At 40.9% G+C, this 15,215-nt stretch overlaps 1 protein-coding gene, 1 long non-coding RNA gene and 1 pseudogene across 7 annotated transcripts in view; 1 reads left to right on the forward strand and 2 right to left on the reverse strand.

The window, feature by feature from the left end:
- Positions 1–743: 743 nt before the first annotated feature.
- LOC115893292 lies at positions 744–1,800 on the reverse strand. Its single transcript, XR_004053291.1, has 4 exons — positions 1,682–1,800; positions 1,418–1,565; positions 951–1,146; positions 744–840 (listed from the first exon to the last, which is right to left on the reverse strand). It is a non-coding gene; the product is annotated as an uncharacterized LOC115893292 (long non-coding RNA).
- A 2,158-nt stretch (positions 1,801–3,958) lies between these two features.
- Positions 3,959–4,128, forward strand: LOC115893424 (annotated as a pseudogene).
- Positions 4,129–13,020: 8,892 nt separating this feature from the next.
- Positions 13,021–15,215, reverse strand: part of IWS1 (interacts with SUPT6H, CTD assembly factor 1) — a 46,958-nt gene continuing 44,763 nt past the window's right edge. For 5 of the 6 annotated variants that reach the window (XR_004053174.1, XR_004053173.1, XM_030916383.1 and 2 more), the window contains one exon: positions 13,023–13,391. Coding sequence is in view for 3 of the 6 variants with exons in the window: in XM_030916383.1 (XP_030772243.1) it covers positions 13,260–13,391 (132 nt within the window). In the remaining 3 variants the exon portion in view is untranslated. Of the gene's footprint in view, positions 13,392–15,215 lie in introns of all 6 variants that reach the window. The other variant, XM_030916384.1, reaches the window with a different exon arrangement.

Consider the following 15,215-nt stretch of genomic DNA (forward strand, 5'->3'; position numbering starts at 1 on the left):
CTGCTGAGGCTACATCTGTGAATAAACAGAGGGAGTTCTTGCCCTCAGGGAGCTCCCATTCTAATGAGGAGGATACACTCAATAAACAACTATATGGATAGTATACTAGATAATGCAAAGTGCTTTGGGAAAAAATAAAGCAGATTGGGGTAACAAGGCAAGAAGCAGTTGTTGCTTTTTTTTTTGGAGATGGAGTCTGACTCTGTCCCCCAGGCTGGAGTGCGATGGTGCAATCTCAGCTCACTCCAACTTTTTTGCCTCTCAGGTTCGAGTGACTCTCCGGCCTCAGCCTCCCAAGTAGCTGGGATTGCAGGCACCCGCCACCATACCCGGCTAATTTTTTTGGTATTTTTAGTAGAGATGGGGTTTTGCCATGTTGGCCAGGCTGGTCTCGAACTCCTGACCTCAGGTGATCCACCTTCTTTGGCCTCCCAAAGTGCTGGGGTTACAGGCGTGAGCCACCGCACCTGACCTTGTTGCTGTTTATGTTAGGTCAGGGAAGGCCTCAAAGAAAAGGTGACGTCTGAACAGAGAGCTGAAGAAAGTGAGGGAGAAGGCGCATGGACATTAGAGGGCGGGAAGATAGGGAAGAGCACAACCCAGATCAAGGGAGAAGCCAAGTGTCGAGGCCCCGAGGGGAGAGCATGCTGCATGGGAGGCCGGCCAGCCAGCGGGGGCCCTGGCTGGTGTGCTACGAGAATGAGGTCGGAGAGGTAGTGGGCTGGGGTCCTGTGGGGTGCGGACCGTGGGTCATGTGGGGCTCCACCATTCCTTCTTGAAGATGCGCATGATTATTGCTTGATTACTTTCTTGGGCATCTTGAAAATCCTGTCCTCCTACCTATGTCAAAATGTAGCAGAAAGGAAAAGTCCTAGTCTTACTCAGTCTTAATGAGTACAAATGAAGTTGTTTTACATTAATATCTAAATCTCAATGGTTTGAGTTCTCACCTGTGCAAATGTAGAAAGCCGCAGTTCCAGGAAAATCCTTTTCCCCCTAGTATTTCTAGGAATCCTAGGGGTGTGTGCATGGTTGTATGATCCTAAACCAGTTGCCGGGGCTGGTCAAGTCATGCCTTGGCAGCTTCAGGCTCCAGTGGTCCCACAGGCACACCACAGCAGGGCGCTCCACTCACCTAACCAGCCCCTAGGTCATCCAGAGGATTTATCATTATTCTGAGACTCCACAGGGCCTTGCCTGTGGATCCAGAAGGGTACCACTGTGCCTCAATATAAGACACTATTCTTGGGAGGTGAGAACATGCCCTCTGGGTTCAGATGAGAGGGGCTGTTCCACAGCAACATTTTTTGAACTCCAGTGTTAACAGTGTCTGTGGACACAGCTTTGAGTTCATACCTACAGCCCTTCTCTCCCCAGGGAGCCAACTTACCTTCAAGTTGGCTGGTTCAGGACATACCTGGACAGCAGCTTGTCTCCAGCCTTCTATCTTCTTGGGAAGCTGGGCTTGCTGTCAGACTGGTCCTTCTCTTATGGTAGATTTTCTCTTGAGGCTTCCATAGTCTCTGCCAGTGGGCCTCTGCCTGGGCCACTCCAGCACATTAGGCCTGTCAGTAGTCAAAGCCAAGAGTGCACAAAGTTCCCGACTTTCTCCCAGGATCCCCAGCCCCAATAAAAATCAGCAAGTGTGATGCCTGAGGAGGATTATTGCCTCACTATGTACCAGTACTGCTGAATCCCATCTCCCACTCAGCTGGGACCCGCTGAAGTTCTTCCTCAGGATATTAGCTTTATCAACATCCCAAGGTTTTCCATTTCTTCTTCGAGGTGTGATTACATTGAGCAGTAACAGCAAAACCTGAGAGAGAATGGATACAGATGTTCATTTCAGATGGTACAAGTTTAACAAGTCCAAGAACAACTTAAGGTTCAACACAAAACTTCTAAGAATATATTTAAATCTTAGTACTTCATCCAGAAAACACCACAGCATAACTGAGAGCATTAGAGGCAGAAATAATTTAGTTTAGATCCATGGATTGCTTGCTATTTACTGTGTGACTCTGGGTAGCCATTTACTTTAAACCTATTTTTCCCACTTATAAAAAGGTAATGATGACCACTTAGAAAACTTAAGGGTAATACTTGCAAAGGTCATAGTAAGACCCAACACCTAGGACCCAACAGCTGGTAGGCACAAAGTCAGTTCTGCTTCCTTTCCTTTTCTGTAGAGAAATGCACAGGATACTCCTTATATGCCACTTATGCTATGGGATTGACATAGGTTTTGTCCCTTATGCTATTGATTAGGTTTTGCTCTAAAAAGCTTTAAAAAAGAAAATTCATTGCTATAAGATAAATTCAATTCCAAATTAATCTTGTAGTAACTCCAAGGTATGATTATGCTGCAATTCTAGTGTAGTTGATTCTTAGTTCATACTGAACATCATTATATTCTCAATAAACCCTTAGCAGGCTTTAACTATCTCATAGCTTTCTCTCTGATTTCCTCAATAAAAACAAAATAGCAATAATTAGCAAAAATCAGAAAATGAAAGCCAAGGAATGAAAAATCTGAATAAAAGCTATTGCATACTCCACACAGAAAAGATCTAGCTGAGGCCTGAGCGCAGTGGCTCATGCCTGTAATCCCAGCACTTTGGGAGGCCAAGGCGGGTGGATCACCTGAGGTCAGGAGTTCGAGACCAGCCTGACCAATATGGAGAAACCCCGTCTCTACAAAAAATACAAAATTAGCTGGGCATGGTGGCACATGCCTGTAATCCCAGCTACTAGGGAGGCTGAGGCAGGACAATCGCTTGAACCTGGGACGCGGAGGTTGCAGTGAGCCGAGATCGTGCCATTGCACTCCAGCCTGGGCAACAAGAGTGAAATTCCATTTAAAAAAAAAGAAAAGATCAGATCTAGCTGATATGGTGGTCAGGAAGGCACACGGGATCTGGAAGGAGACCTGAGCTTGAATTCTGGCTCAGCCACTTAGTAGATGGGAGGCACGTTGGTCTCTCTGGGCCATTTTCCTCATCTAAGATGCAAATATCTCATGGAATTACAATCGATGTCAAATGACAAGTGCTATATGTTAGTTCAGTTCAATAAGCCGAATAGAGACAATCAGACAGACCTGGTCCCTGCCCCTGGGAGCTCACAGTCTCTTTGACCTGGGCCCTACTTTTTCCCTGATCTGGTTTTTAGTAGAGGCCAGCTTGGAATTGCTACTCATGACTACATTGATTGACTTCCAGGAGAGCCCTTCGAAACACCAGTGCTCACTGACCTAACCTTCTCTGCTGGTCTTACATAGAACTGGTCTGGGGAACTCACTCTATTTCCATGCTATCTCTAGCCAAAATACTTAACCTCTTGCACAAACATCATAAAATAAAGAATTACAAATAAATCACTCCCCCTGCAAACTCAAAGACCAGGCTCATCCCCTCTCCTGACTGTGTGGCAATATCATCCTTTGCCCAAAAGAAATCCTCTCATACTGGAGACCAAACTCCAGGTCCCTTTATTGCCAATCCTGTGCCTTTACATGCCATCATAAAATTTACAAAGTGTTTTCCCTAAAGCCTTGCCCACTGCTACCCAGTCAAGTAGAACCAAAGGATATCTAGCTGTCTGTCCTTGGGACTGACACGCCCTGAATCTCTCCTCTCGCATTTTTAAGCAGTTATGCCACAGAAAGAACCTTTAGGCCCAGGACCCTGGGTTTTGTAAGAACCAGTCTTTGGGAGAACAGACCCAAACCCTCTTCTTCTAACGTGAGTGGTGTTTTTACTAGTTGCTTCTTCAAACTGTAATTCGAGTCCTTCTTTAAAGTAACAAAAATGCTTTTAAAGTCTTCTGCTGAATCTCATACCAAACAATAACCTTCAAGTTTTGGTGAAACCATTACTTTTATGTGTTGAGCTTGCTTAACACAAGGCACACAGGTAATCCTGCGACGTACTCCACTTTCTTCAAAAACTGATGAACGAGCTTTGCGCAGTGGCAGTATCATAGCCAGTGAGGTTTACTCCAGGAGTGATTATTGCTCATTGAAAAACTGATGAACATACGAAGTGCATGTCTGTAGCTTCATAGTACAGTCAGCCAACTTGAGACCTTGGCTCAGGTATTTTTGCAACATTTCTAGCCCATGACAATACCGGGTAATCCTACCTCTTGGAACTTATCAAACATCTCTCTAATCGTTTAATATACAAGTAATAGACATCTACATCACTTGAAACTACACTCTTTACCTGCTCCAGGAAGAGTCTTACGTCAGAGGACTTCTGCTACTGTGATTGGGGAAGATCCCAGAGACAGTATGGAGTTTGATTCAATAATTTCTGCCTGTCTGAGAGGAACAGTACACAGGCAGGTGGGGAAGAGTTGGTTTGTAGACAGTGGTTACCAATGGCTTCCAAAAAGCTACAGTACTTTACTAGTAGTCTCTCTCTACCCCACCAGGACAATCTCAGCAGAAACTTTGCAGTCAGAAGGCAATAGGATGATATATTTAAAGTGATGAAAGACAAATCTGTAAACCAAGATTTTTTTTTTTTTTTTTTTTTTTTTTGAGACAGGGTCTCACTCTGTCACCCAGGCTAGAGTGCAGTGGTGTGATTTCAGCCCACTGCAGCTTCAACCTTCTGTAGTCAAGGGATCCTCCCACCTCAGCCTCCTGAGCAGCTGGGACTACAGGCATGAGCCACCACATTCAGCTAATTTTTCTATTTTTTTCTAAAGATGGAGTTTTGCCACGTTGCCCAGGCTGGTCTCGAACTCCTGAGCTCAAGTGATCAGCTTGTCTCAGGCTCCCAGAGTGCTGGGATTACAGGTGTGAGCCACCACGCCCAGCCAAGAATTCTGTATCTGGTAAAACTATCCTTCAAAATCAAGGGAGAAACTAAGATATCCCTAAATAAACAAAAGCTGAAGGAATTAATTACCACTAGACCTACCCTGCAAGAAATGTTAAAGGGAGTCCTTCCTTCAGGTTGTATGGAAACAACACTAGACAGTAACTCAAAGACCGTATAAAAATATACATTTTTCCTTTCAAGGTAAACACATAGACAAATATAAAAACCAGTATTATTGCAATTTTGGTTTGTAACTCCCCTAATTATTTTACAGGACCTAAAATAGAAAAGCATAAAAAACTATAAATCTTTACTAGTGGGTACACAATATATAAAGATGTAATTTGTGACAGCAATAACATAAAGAAGAGACGGAGCTGTAAAGGACGTCTTTCTTATGCAATTAAAGTTATCAGTTTAAAATAGGTTGTTATAACATTAGGATGTTTTATGTAAGTCTCACGGTAACACAAAGGAAATAGCTACAGAATATACACAAAAGGAAGTGAGAAGGGAACTAAACATGCCACTATAAAAAATCAACTGAGGCCGGGCGCAGTGGCTCAAGCCTGTAATCCCAGCACTTTGGGAGGCCGAGACGGGTGGATCACGAGGTCAGGAGATCAAGACCATCCTGGCTAACACTGGTGAAACCCCGTCTCTACTAAAAAATACAAAAAACTAGCCGGGTGAGGTGGCGGGCACCTGTAGTCCCAGCTACACGGGAGGCTGAGGCAGGAGAATGGCGGGAACCCGGGAGGCAGAGCTTGCAGTGAGCTGAGATCTGGCCACTGCACTCCACCCCGGGCGACAGAGCAAGACTCCGTCTCAAAAAAAAAAAAAAAAAAAAAAAAAAAAAAAATCAACTGAACTCGCTGGGCGAAGTGGTTTACACCTGTAATCCCAGCACTTTGGGAGGTCGAGGCGGGCGATCACAAGGTCAGGAGTTCAAGACCAGCCTGGCCAATATGGTGAAATCCCGTCTCTACTTAAAAATACAAAAATTAGCCAGGTGGGCGTGGTAGTGCGTGCCTGTAGTCCCAGCTACTCAGGAGGCTGAGGCAGAGGAATTGCTTGAACCTGGGAGGCAGAGGTTGCAGTGAGCCGAGATTACGCCACTGCACTCCAGCCTGGGTGACACTGCGAGACTCCATCTCAAAAAAAAAAAAAGAAAAGAAAAACAAAATCAACTAAACTCAAAGAAAGACAGTAAGGGAGTAAATGAGGGACAAAAAAGAGTCTATAAGAGACACAGAAAACAACAAAATGGCCAATAGTAAGTCCTTCCCCATCAGTAATTACTTTAAATGTAAATTAACTCCCAAATCAAGACAGATTGACAGAATGAATTTAAAAAAAAAGAATCCATCTATACACTGTCTACAAGAGACTCACTTTAGATCTAAGCGCACACAGGTTGACAAAGAAAGGACAGAGAAAGATATTCCATGCAAATAGTGATGAAGAGAGTAGGGGTGGCTATACTAATATCAGACAAAATAGACTTTAAGTCAAAAACCGGTACAAAAGACAAAGAACATTATATATTTTAAAAAGGGTCAATTCACCAATTAGATATAACAATTATATATATATACACACACACACACATACACACACACACACACACACCCCCCAAACATAACAGCTCCTAACTATATGAACAAACACTGACAGAACTGAAGGGAGAAATAGATGACTCTGTAACAGTAGGCTTCAACACCCACTTTCAATAACTGATAGAAAAGCAAGAGACAAGATCAAAAAAGAAACAGAGGCTGGGCACAGTGGCTCACACTTGTAATCTCAGCACTGTGGGAGGCTGAGACGGGTGGATTGCTTGAGCCTGGGAGTTCAAGACCAGCCTGGGCGACATGGTAAAACCACCCCCATCTCTACTAAAAATACAAAAAGTAGGCAGGCACAGTGGCGCACGCCTATAGTCCCAGCTACTTGAAACGCTAAGGCAGGAGAATCACTTGAGCCTGGGAGGCGAAGGTTGCAGTGAGCCAAGATCGCACCACTTCACTCCACCCTGGGTGACAGAAGTGAAACCGTCTCAAAAAGAGGACTTGAACAACGTGATAGGCCATTTGGACCTAACAGATATGCAAAAAGCATACCACCCAACAATCAGCAGAATACACATATTCCTCAAGAGTATATGGAACATTCTCTGGGACAGGCTATTAGGCCACAAGTAAGTCTTAAAACATTTGAAAAGACTGAAATTATATAAAGTATCTTTCTAATCACAACGGAATAATATTAGAAATCCATAGCAGAAAGAAAACCATAAAATCTACAAAAACGTGGAAATCAAATGGTACATTCTCAAACAACCAATGGGTCAAGGAAGAAGTCACAAGGGAAATAAGAAAATAACTTGAGACAAATGAAAATAAAAACACCAAAGCTTATGGGATGAAGCAAAAGCAATGCTGGAAGAAATTTGTATCTACAAATGCTCAAATTTTAAGATCTCAAATCAGCAACCTAATTTTATACCTTAAAGAACAAGAACAAACTAAACACAAAGCAAGCAAAAGGAAAGAAATAATAAATATTAGAGCAGAGATAAACATAACAGAGAATACAAAAAAGAGAAAAAAACCCAAAGAAACCAAAAGTTGGTTCTTCAAAAAGATCAATGAAATTGACCAACTTTTAGCTAGGTGAAGAAAAAGAGAAGACTCAAATGGGGGGACATTATGACCCATTTTACAGAAACAAAAAGGATTATAAAACAGTACTATGAACAACTGTAAGCCATCAAATTGGATAACCTAGACAAAACGGACAAATTAAATTCCTGGAAACACAACCTACCAACTCTGAATCATGAAAAAATAAAAATCTGAACAGATCTGTAACTAGTAAGAAAACTCCCAATGAACAAAAGTTCAGGACCAAATGGCCTTACTGGTGAGCTCCACCAAACATTTAAAAAAGAAAAAATACCAATCTTCCTCATACTTCAAAAAATTGAAGAGAAACACTTCCAAACTCCAAACTATGAAGTCAGTATTACCCTGATACCATAACCAAAGGCACTAAAACTAAAGACCAATATCCCTAATAAATATGTTGCAAAAGTCCTCAACAAAATACTAGCAAACAAAATTCAAGAGCACACTAAAAGAATTATACACCATGACCGTGAAGGATTTATTCCCAAAATGCAAGGATGGTTCAACAACAGCAAATATAAATCAATCAATATAATACACCACATTAACAGAATGAAGAAAACAACTCATGATCATCTCAATTGATGCAGAAAAGGCATTTGACAAAATTCAACACCATTTCATGATTAAAAAACACACACACACTCTACAAACAAGGGACAGAAGGAAGCTCAACATAATAAATGTCATATATGAAAAGCCCACAGCTAATATCATACTCAATGGTGAAAGACTGAAAGCTTTTTATCAGAAACAAGACAAGAATGCCCACTTTTACCACATCTACTCAACATAGTACTGGAAATCTTAGCCAGAACAATTAGGCATAAAAAAGAAATTAAAAAGGCATCCATACTGGAAAGAAATTAAATTATCTGTTTGCAGACAACACGGTATTACATGAGCCCAGAGAGTACACAAAACATCTCCTAAACCAAACAAAACTGTTAGAATAAACAAATTCAGAAAAGCTGCAGGATACAAAAATCAACACAAAAATCAGTTGCATTTTTACATGTTAACAATGAACAATCCTAAAAGGAACTTATGAAAACAATTCAATTTATGATAGCATCAATTAGAATAAAATACTTAGGAATATAGCTAACCAAGGAGGCGAAAGACTTGTACATTGAAAACTACAGTCCATGCATGGTGGCTCACATCTGCAGTCCTAGCACTTTGGAGGCCAAAGCAGGAGGATCGCTTGAGGCCAGGAGTTGAAGAGCAGCCTGGGCAACATAGCAAGACCTCAACTCTACAAAAAAAATTATCCGGGCATGGTAGCACACACCTGTAGTCCTAGCTACTTGGAAAGCTGAGGTGGGAAGATTGCTTGAAGCCAGGAGTTTGAGATGAGCCTGGACAACAAAGTGAGACTCTGAATCAAAAAGAAGAATGAAAAGAAAGTAAAGAAAGAAAAAGAAAAGGAAAAAAGGAAAAGAAGACAACAAAATATTAAGGAAATTAAAGAAGACACCAGTAAATGAAGATATTCTATGCTCATGATTCAAAGACTTAATATTGTTAAGTCAGTACTACCCAGAACACCTCTACAGATTCAATGCAATTCCTAACAAAATACCAATAATGTTTACTGCATATATAGAAAAATCCATTTTAAAATTCACATGAAATCTCAAATAGCCAAAACAATCTTGAAAAACAACAAAGTTGGAAGACTCACACATCCTGACTTCAGAATTTACTACAAAGCTACAGTAATCAAAACAGCGTCATAGTGGGGACAGACACACAGTCAGTTCTATATTGCAACATACAAACAAATGGAAAAGAACAAAGTCCAGAAATCAACGCTTGCATATACGGTCAAATGATTTTTGACAAGATGGCCAAGACCATTCCATGGGGAAAGTTAGTTTTTTTTTTTTTTTCAGTAAATGTTGCTAGGGAAACTTGATATCTATATGCAAATGGATAAAGTTGGAACCTTATTTTACACAATATACAAAAAAATTAACTAGAAATGGATGAGAGACGTAAACATAAGAGCTAAAGTTACAAAATTATAGGGTAAAAGCTTCGTAATATTGAATTTGGCAATAATTTTTTTGATGACACCAAAAACACAGGCAATAAAAGAAAAAAGTGAGATACAGCAAAATTTAAATAATGTGTGCATCAAAGAACACAATCAACAGAGTGAAAAGGCAATCTAAGAATGAAATAAAATATTTGCAAATCATATAGCTGCTAAAGCATTAACACGAATACACAAAGCACTCCTACAACTCACACCAAACAACCCAGTCTAAAACTGGGCAAATGACTTGAATAGACATTTCTCCAAGGAAGATATATAAATGGTCAAAAAGTACATTAAAAGATGCTCTACATCACTATCATTAGGGAAATACAAACTAAAATCACAAGATACCACCTCACATCACTTAAGATGGCTACTATCAAAAAATAAAAATAAAGTGTTAGCAAGCATATGGAGAAATTGGAACTCTTGTATATTATTGATGTGAATATAAAATTGTGCAGCCCCTATGGAAAGTGTATGTATGGCACTTTCTAAAAAAATTTAAAATGGAATTACCATATAATCTAGCAATTCTACTTCTAGGTATATAACCAAAAGAATTGGAAAAAAAAAAAAAAAGCGTTCTTTTTTAATAGTTTATAGAGTGAAGAAAAAAAGATCTTAAGCAAATACTTGTACACCCGTGATCACAGCAGCATTATTCACAATGGCCAAAGGTGGAGGCAACCCAAGTGTCCACTGACAGATGAACGGACAAACAGAATGTGGTATATACACACACTGGAATATTATTCAACCTTAAAATGCAAGGAAATTTGGACACATGGACAAACCTTGAGGACATTATACCAAGTGAAATAAGACAGTCGCAAAAAGACAAATGCATGATTCCACTTATATGAGGTACCTAGAACAGACAACTCATCAGAAAGTAGAATGTTGGTTGCCAAGAGCTTGGGGGAGGAAGAAAGGGGAGTTCTTTGATGGGTAGAATTAAAATTTTGCAAGATGAAAAGATTTCTGAAGATGAATGGTGGTGATGGTTGTATATTGTGAACATACTCAATGCCACTGAGCAGTAAAACTGTTTAAGATAGTAAATCTTAAAACCAGAAGAGGAAGAAGAGGAAGAAGAGGAAGAGGAAGAAGAGGAGGAAGAGGAAGAAGAAGGAGGAAGAGGAAGAAGAGGAAGAAGGAGGAGGAAGAGGAAGAAGAGGAAGAGGAAGAAGAGAAAGAGGAAGAAGAGGAAGAAGAAAAGCCAAGCATGACAGTACGTGCCTACAGTCCCAGCCACTTGGGAGGAGACTGAGGCAGGAGGATTGCTTGAGCCTGGGAGTTCAAGGCTGCAGGGAACTATGATCACACCACTGCACTTCAGCCTGGGCGACATAGCAAGAACCCATCTCTTAAAAAACAAACCCCTTCACAACTCTGTGTCATTATATACAAGTTGTCAAAATTAGTATCATCAATTCTGGGACAAAACTAAAGTCTATGTTCTTGGAAGAAATACGCTGAAGTATCTGGGGTTCAAGGGACAAGTTGTCGACAAGTTACTCTCATGAGTCTGCAACAATAGTTCTGTGTATATACAAGATGATAGAATCGATGTGGCAAAACGTTAACACTTGGTAAATATCAGTGAGTATATCGGAGTTTATTTACTATTTTTGCAACTACTGTAAACTGGAAATATTTTCAAAATTTAAAGTTTTTCTGGCCAGCTAGGTTTGAGCTGCCATAAAACCAACACCAAGGATCATTTATATAGAAACTAACTTTTTCTGTCCGACACAGTACAGGAGAATCTCTTACCATCTGGAATTCCCCAGGTATGGTTTAAAATGTTATCACTTGCCAACATTGTAAGTTTTACCCTGTAATAGTGAAATTTTCAGGTAATTGGAGCTGACCTCATTACATGACAAAATCATACAAATAACTTACAAATCTTTCTTAAATACAACCTTTGTCTTTGTTTCAAATTTGCTTTCTAATGATCAATGTAAGGCTTCACTAGATGTCTGTGCTTTTTCCTTCTCAAGTGTTTTTGAGGGTATTTGTATAAAACACTGCAGAAAAGCTTAAGGTTTTTGTCTCCATCTAGTGGTTAGCTATTACCTTCTAAAGGCTTTATGTACCTGCTTTTTACAAAGCACTACATCCTACTGTGCTTCTGTGTTTGTTGAAAGTAAAGTTTGAGTTTCTTGTGAGCAGTGTTTTAGTACATAAACTTCATTATTTTAGCTGTTCAAAACTCTTTGTGGCCAAAAGTAGTTTTATGTGCTTCTGAAGATCAAGGTGCCAATCGGTATGAGAGTAGGATTTCTGTAATTAAAATAATCTAGTTGATAAAATGTTCTTGGGCCTCATCATCTTGACCTTGAGACCTCTCATAATTAAGTCTATAGAGACTATTAAAATAGTAAGAGTATCACAAAAATAGAGCAACAAGACACATAGCCACAAGCTGTAATTTTTCTCCCTCCCCTAATAGCTCAACTGCTCTATGCTTTTGTCATAGTGATTTTCAGTTATGTCCGTATTTCCTTGAAGACAGTATTTCTTGATCTTTTCTGTTATAAGCCCCCATCCCAGAGAAAAATGAAAATCAAAATAATTATCCCAAGTAAGAGAAACACATTAATAAGATTTTGTTGGCATTCCATTTCCACCCCAACTGAGGTACTGCAATTCAATTCTGATACAAAATGCCCAGAGCTGGCATCAGATTGCACAGGTTTAACACATCAATCCTCCACAATACTGCCCTCACTTCAGATGCAAGCCCCAAGTGGGGTACCCAGGCTACTGTCACTTCTGACCAGCTACAAATTTGGGGTTCCCATAAACCTCTCAGGTTTAAGAACTTGCTAAAATGACTGACAGAACTCAGGAAAGCACTATGCTTCCCTAGAAAACACTATGATTGGTTTTACTGTTTTACTATAGAAGTTATGAATTAGGAGGGCCAGTCAAATGAAGGGACACATCCGGGAAGGTCTGGGAGGGAAGGCAGAGCTTCTGTGCCCCTGTCCCCATAGAGGGGAATCCTTTCCCTCCCAGCACACCAATGCCTTCACCAACCAAGAAGCTTCATTGAGCTGTGGGGTCCAGAGCTCTTCATCAGGTCCCATTTTGCAGGCATGGGTGACTAAATCAAACAGGTCACTGTGTCTCAATCTCTCAGGTCCCTCTGTAGTAGGTTTCTGGTTACCAGCCTCCATCCTAAAACCCACCACACAGTCACCTCATTAGCATAACAGAGACACTCTATGACTCAGGAAACCACAAGGGTTTTAGACATTCCTTGCCAGCAACCAGGGGCAAAGGCCAGATAAATTCCTCCTCATACCACGATCAGGCAGGATCGAACCTCTAAGGGTCACAAACCCCTGTAATATCGTAAGATTTGTTCCCACACAATGAGAAACAATCTTTGCCCCTATTAAGAATGCATCCTCTAAGAAATGAAGAGACAGCCCCCCGAAATCAGAATGAAATTTTATTGTGTAAAGTTTATAGAAGTATGACTAGTATTCCTCTGTACAAAGTACACAACAAACAGTTTTAAATATAACTGAGAGAAATGCGAGTCCTATGACAACATTTGATACACACGGAACCATTGACAGACACACTAAAAATGTTTTAAAATATCTTCTTTCTCCAAAGAGTCCACTGCGCATTTCTCAGAGTAGAGATGGGGACACATTCCAGGCAAGGTCACAATGGCATTTTGTTGCCCTCAATGCTGATTTTCACTGCGTGGGCAGATCTGCTTTTTTTCCTGATATCTGTGAACTTTCTCATCTGTTTATCCAGTCGACTGATACCCTTCTTGGAGGTCGCCTGAAACTAAGAATAAGGGAAAAATTAAAGAGCAAACTACTGAAATAAGTAAGTCTAGTTTTGTCTTTCATCTTCTTATAACTGAAAGTTAGCAACCAGAAGAGCTCCTAGCTCTAGAATAACCAGAATGTGTGTTGATGACCTCAAGAACAGAGTGTACAGACTATTCTAACAGTATAATAAGAAACGCATATTAAACTCTCTCAATGAAGAATAATTCTGTTGTCTGTGCTTTATTTTTAATTTTGCTGCAGTCCATGGAGGTCTCCTAGATGGGAGAAAGGGGGGAAACTGAAACTATGATTCTCTGTATTCCATCATGTACATTACATTTTAACTGCATGCTTTTCCATTTCGAAGACCAAATGTGGAGCTAACCACTTGACATACACTTTCAAACAGTGCTGGCATAAAGAATGACCTAAAACAAAGTCAAGTCAGCTGAGAAAAAGCCTTAAGCATAAAAAATGAGGTCAGATGATTAGTAAAGTGAACCCCTAAGTGCGGGAGCTCTTGAGTTTTTAGACTTGGGGTGAATCCCTGCTCTGATTCAGTAACTTCTGTGACCCTGGGCAAAGCACACCCATGGCAGGTACTCTTTCCAGAACTGCTGAAAGAAGGAAATGAGACAGTGATATCAGATCCAAGCACAGAGGCTGAGCACATATAGTCAGTGCACAAAATAATAGGAGCTATTACTATTTTACTACTTCACAAGCAACTAGATTTACATTAAGTATACTTGACACAAAAAGAATATTAAGTCTTGGCCGGGCGCAGTGGCTCAAGCCTGTAATCCCAGCACTTTGGGAGGCCGAGACGGGTGGATCACGAGGTCAGGAGATCGAGATCATCCTGGCTAACCCGGTGAAACCCCGTCTCTACTAAAAAAATACAAAAAACTAGCTGGGCGAGGTGGCGGCGCCTGTAGTCCCAGCTACTCGGGAGGCTGAGGCAGGAGAATGGCGTAAACCCGGGACGCGGAGCTTGCAGTGAGCTGAGATCCGGCCACTGCACTCCAGCCTGAGCGACAGAGCAAGACTCCGTCTCAAAAAAAAAAAAAAAAAAAAGAATATTAAGTCTTTACCCACTTGCCCTTTATGTTTGGTTTGGGGGCTATTTTATATTGAAAATACTGTCTTGCAAAGATGTGGTCTCCAAGAAACTGCCACCTTTTAGAAATGCTAGAAAGGTTTGCCGACTCTGTTGTAAAACAATTTAGATGTTTAACAATGGTGAGTGCTTAAAAAGAGATGGGTTTTTCTAATTGTTCTTCCCATACGTTTACTACTGAATCACCTCTGCAACTCAATTCAAAAGGATGCTAAAATAAGGTGGGGCCTGGGAGACAATCTGGGGTCACTACCAGCCTGGTGAGCTTCTTTTCTGTCCGGGAGCCTTCCGAATCTTATCCTACCTCTGGACCCAGCCTCAACCCCAACATGAAGCCAGCTGAGCACTAGGCAAGGAACTCGAAGTCATTCTTGATCAAGAGCCATGTTGACCTATCTTTCTAGGAATATCTCAATTCAAATATTACTCTGTATCAGTCTCAATACTTGGCATTAGTACTCTGAGTCAGCATAAAAAGTGTCAGATGAGAAAGAGCTATGCCACCATCACACTATCTCCCAGATCTCCTGGACAGTCCCATATATCTGACTTCCGTTCAGAGGATGTGCCGTGATCTTAGTACTTGTACTCAGTCCACACTGGAAGCTTTACCTGCTCAAATCTCTGCCAACTACACAATTCCTAGCAGCTCCACACACTAATTGGACTCCCCTTCGCCTCCTTCCAGGACCCTCACTAACTGTCTAAGCCCTGATG

Source organism: Rhinopithecus roxellana, chromosome 14, assembly GCF_007565055.1.
Source record: "Rhinopithecus roxellana isolate Shanxi Qingling chromosome 14, ASM756505v1, whole genome shotgun sequence".
In the NCBI taxonomy this organism is placed as follows: domain Eukaryota; kingdom Metazoa; phylum Chordata; class Mammalia; order Primates; family Cercopithecidae; genus Rhinopithecus; species Rhinopithecus roxellana.